The 2159-nt window shown below is 45.5% G+C and overlaps 1 protein-coding gene across 1 annotated transcript in view; it reads right to left on the reverse strand.

Moving 5' to 3' along the window:
- Positions 1 to 909: 909 nt before the first annotated feature.
- cbln12 (cerebellin 12) overlaps positions 910 to 2159 on the reverse strand; it is a 4211-nt gene continuing 2961 nt past the window's right edge. Inside the window, exons 4-5 of the mRNA XM_030364729.1 lie at position 2159; positions 910 to 1464 (exon numbers count right to left, since the gene is read on the reverse strand). The exon at position 2159 is cut by the window's right edge and continues 119 nt beyond it. Of these exons, the coding sequence (XP_030220589.1) occupies positions 1267 to 1464; position 2159 (199 nt within the window). The 3' untranslated portion in view covers positions 910 to 1266. The remainder of the gene's footprint in view (positions 1465 to 2158) is intronic.

Here is a 2159-nt window from a genome sequence, read left to right on the forward strand (position 1 = left end):
TTTCTTTGTATAATTTGAAAAAACAAGACAAGTGGCGACTTTTTAACGTCTATGTAGATTTTTTTTATATTTATTTATCCCAAGATCCAAATCCATCGTAAAAGTGTATTTTCATAACAGGCAATATGTAATATAAGACACAAGAAACATTGGGACAAATCCAGTTGGAAAGACAGGCAAGATACATTCTGGAATTCAGTTTACAATTTACAAAATGTAACAAAAAATACGTATACTCTGACTAATTCATTGCATTTAAGCAGAAATTGCACAAAGTAAACCATTTTACTAAAGTATTAAATCTGATTTGCTGAATTATTTGATTATTTGATCCAGTGTTTATCTCAAATATGTCTGCTAAGAAGCAGAAACAGAGAATCCATAACATTTTGCTTTGAATTTTAAAAATCACTAGATTTTCCCTGAAAGGGGTCCTTTGGGATTAGGAGTTTTTTGTGTTAAATTACAGGTACTTTGAAATATCTGTCATGAAATCTTAGAAATTGTAATTACATTTATGTTATTTTATCTTCTGGCCCCATAAGAGATGCATATGCAAGGTAAAGACATTAAATGTGACAATAATATAGTTTTCCACTTTTAACCCTTGTCTGTGTCATAAGTCTATGTGGTATCGTAAGCTAATAAATGCTACATAGGTCCGGCTTCAAATTAACTCCCAAGGTAGCATAACACAGGTCATTTACATTTGAAAATGTATTGCCGCTTAAACATTCACCTTTGGGTCACGGCACATCTACTCAGTGCTCCTCTAATATATTTCAGGTAAGCAACACATCAAACACTTCCTGTTTTCAGACATGGCCTCAACATCCTCGCCCGCTCTCCATCCTCCCCTCACTTGCATACTTCCTGTCCCGCCCCCAATGTGAACCCACCCACCCAACCATCCCCAAACCCGCCCACCTCCCTCAACCCCGCCCATTCTGCCAACAGCCCCAGACTGCACCATCCTGACCCATTGACCCTCAAACAACCCCAACCGCCCTATCAAACCCAAACCTGCCAACAAGCCTCCACCCAACCACCTGGGCTCCAACCACCTCCAACCTGTTACACCCCTGCTATACCAACCTGCCCAAAGAGCAACACATCCCCTCCACCCACCACATCCCCAACATCCCACCACCCCTACCAACCACATCCCCAACGGGCCGTCGACAGCCACCCTCCTCCCCACCCTCACCCAACACATCCGTCCATCCATGCCTGTCCCGTCGACCCACTGCCTAGCCGGGGTCCCGATCACAAGGGGAAGACCAGGAAGCCGGAGAAGGTGGAGTACTTCCAGCCTCCCATCAGGTTGCCCTTCTCCAGCTTGAGATAGGCCTTGTCCCCCCGCTCCATGATGACCAGGCCGGCGTTGGTGGCCGCCTCCCGCGTCACGTCCTGGTCCCCAGCGAAGGCCGAAACCATGGGCCAGCCGTTCAGCATCAGGCTCACCTGCAGGACAAGACAGTTTCATGCAGAGGTTAGCAGAGGCGTATTCAAGGGTTAGGGGGTGTGAAAAAGAGTTTTCTCGACGCACATGGTTGTTGTTGAAAAGCATATTTTTACTTAAAACAACTAGCACACCCGTCGAGTCACTTGCACAACTTAAGCCTCCCTCCAGTCTAAAACTCTGGCCCTCTTAAGGAGCACCAGAATGGGTGTGGCTCAATCCGCCTATGAGCCACAACTGCAGACTATTACGGCTAACAGCCAGACAGGAATATGTGCATCTTTTAAAACATGGTTTAAAACAGTGAAGATGCCATTCATATCTTCACAGGGGGGCTGGGGTGGAACATAACTCTCCAAGTGCCACCCCATACTAAATGTGGTTTTAAAAAAATGTATTTTTAACCATCGATTCTCTGAAATGCTCTGCAAAGGCTGAGAGTACTCCCCTGTGTTATTCGGTGTGACCGCTGCGCTACCTGTACTAAATTAGTCTTAACCCGTCACAGTGTTATAAGTATATGTAGCTGTGTGCATGCGTGCGCGCCTGTGTGTGCATGTGTGTGGGCGTATGTGCGTGCGTATGCATGCCTGCTCGTACACCAATGAGTGTGGTTTACATAATTGCAACGATTAGCGTCGATCTAGACTCTTTAATGCGCTACTCCAAGTGTTTCCTCTCGTCTCATCTCCGTACC

The sequence above is a fragment of the Gadus morhua genome, chromosome 8, assembly GCF_902167405.1.
Source record: "Gadus morhua chromosome 8, gadMor3.0, whole genome shotgun sequence".
Lineage (NCBI taxonomy): Eukaryota > Metazoa > Chordata > Actinopteri > Gadiformes > Gadidae > Gadus > Gadus morhua.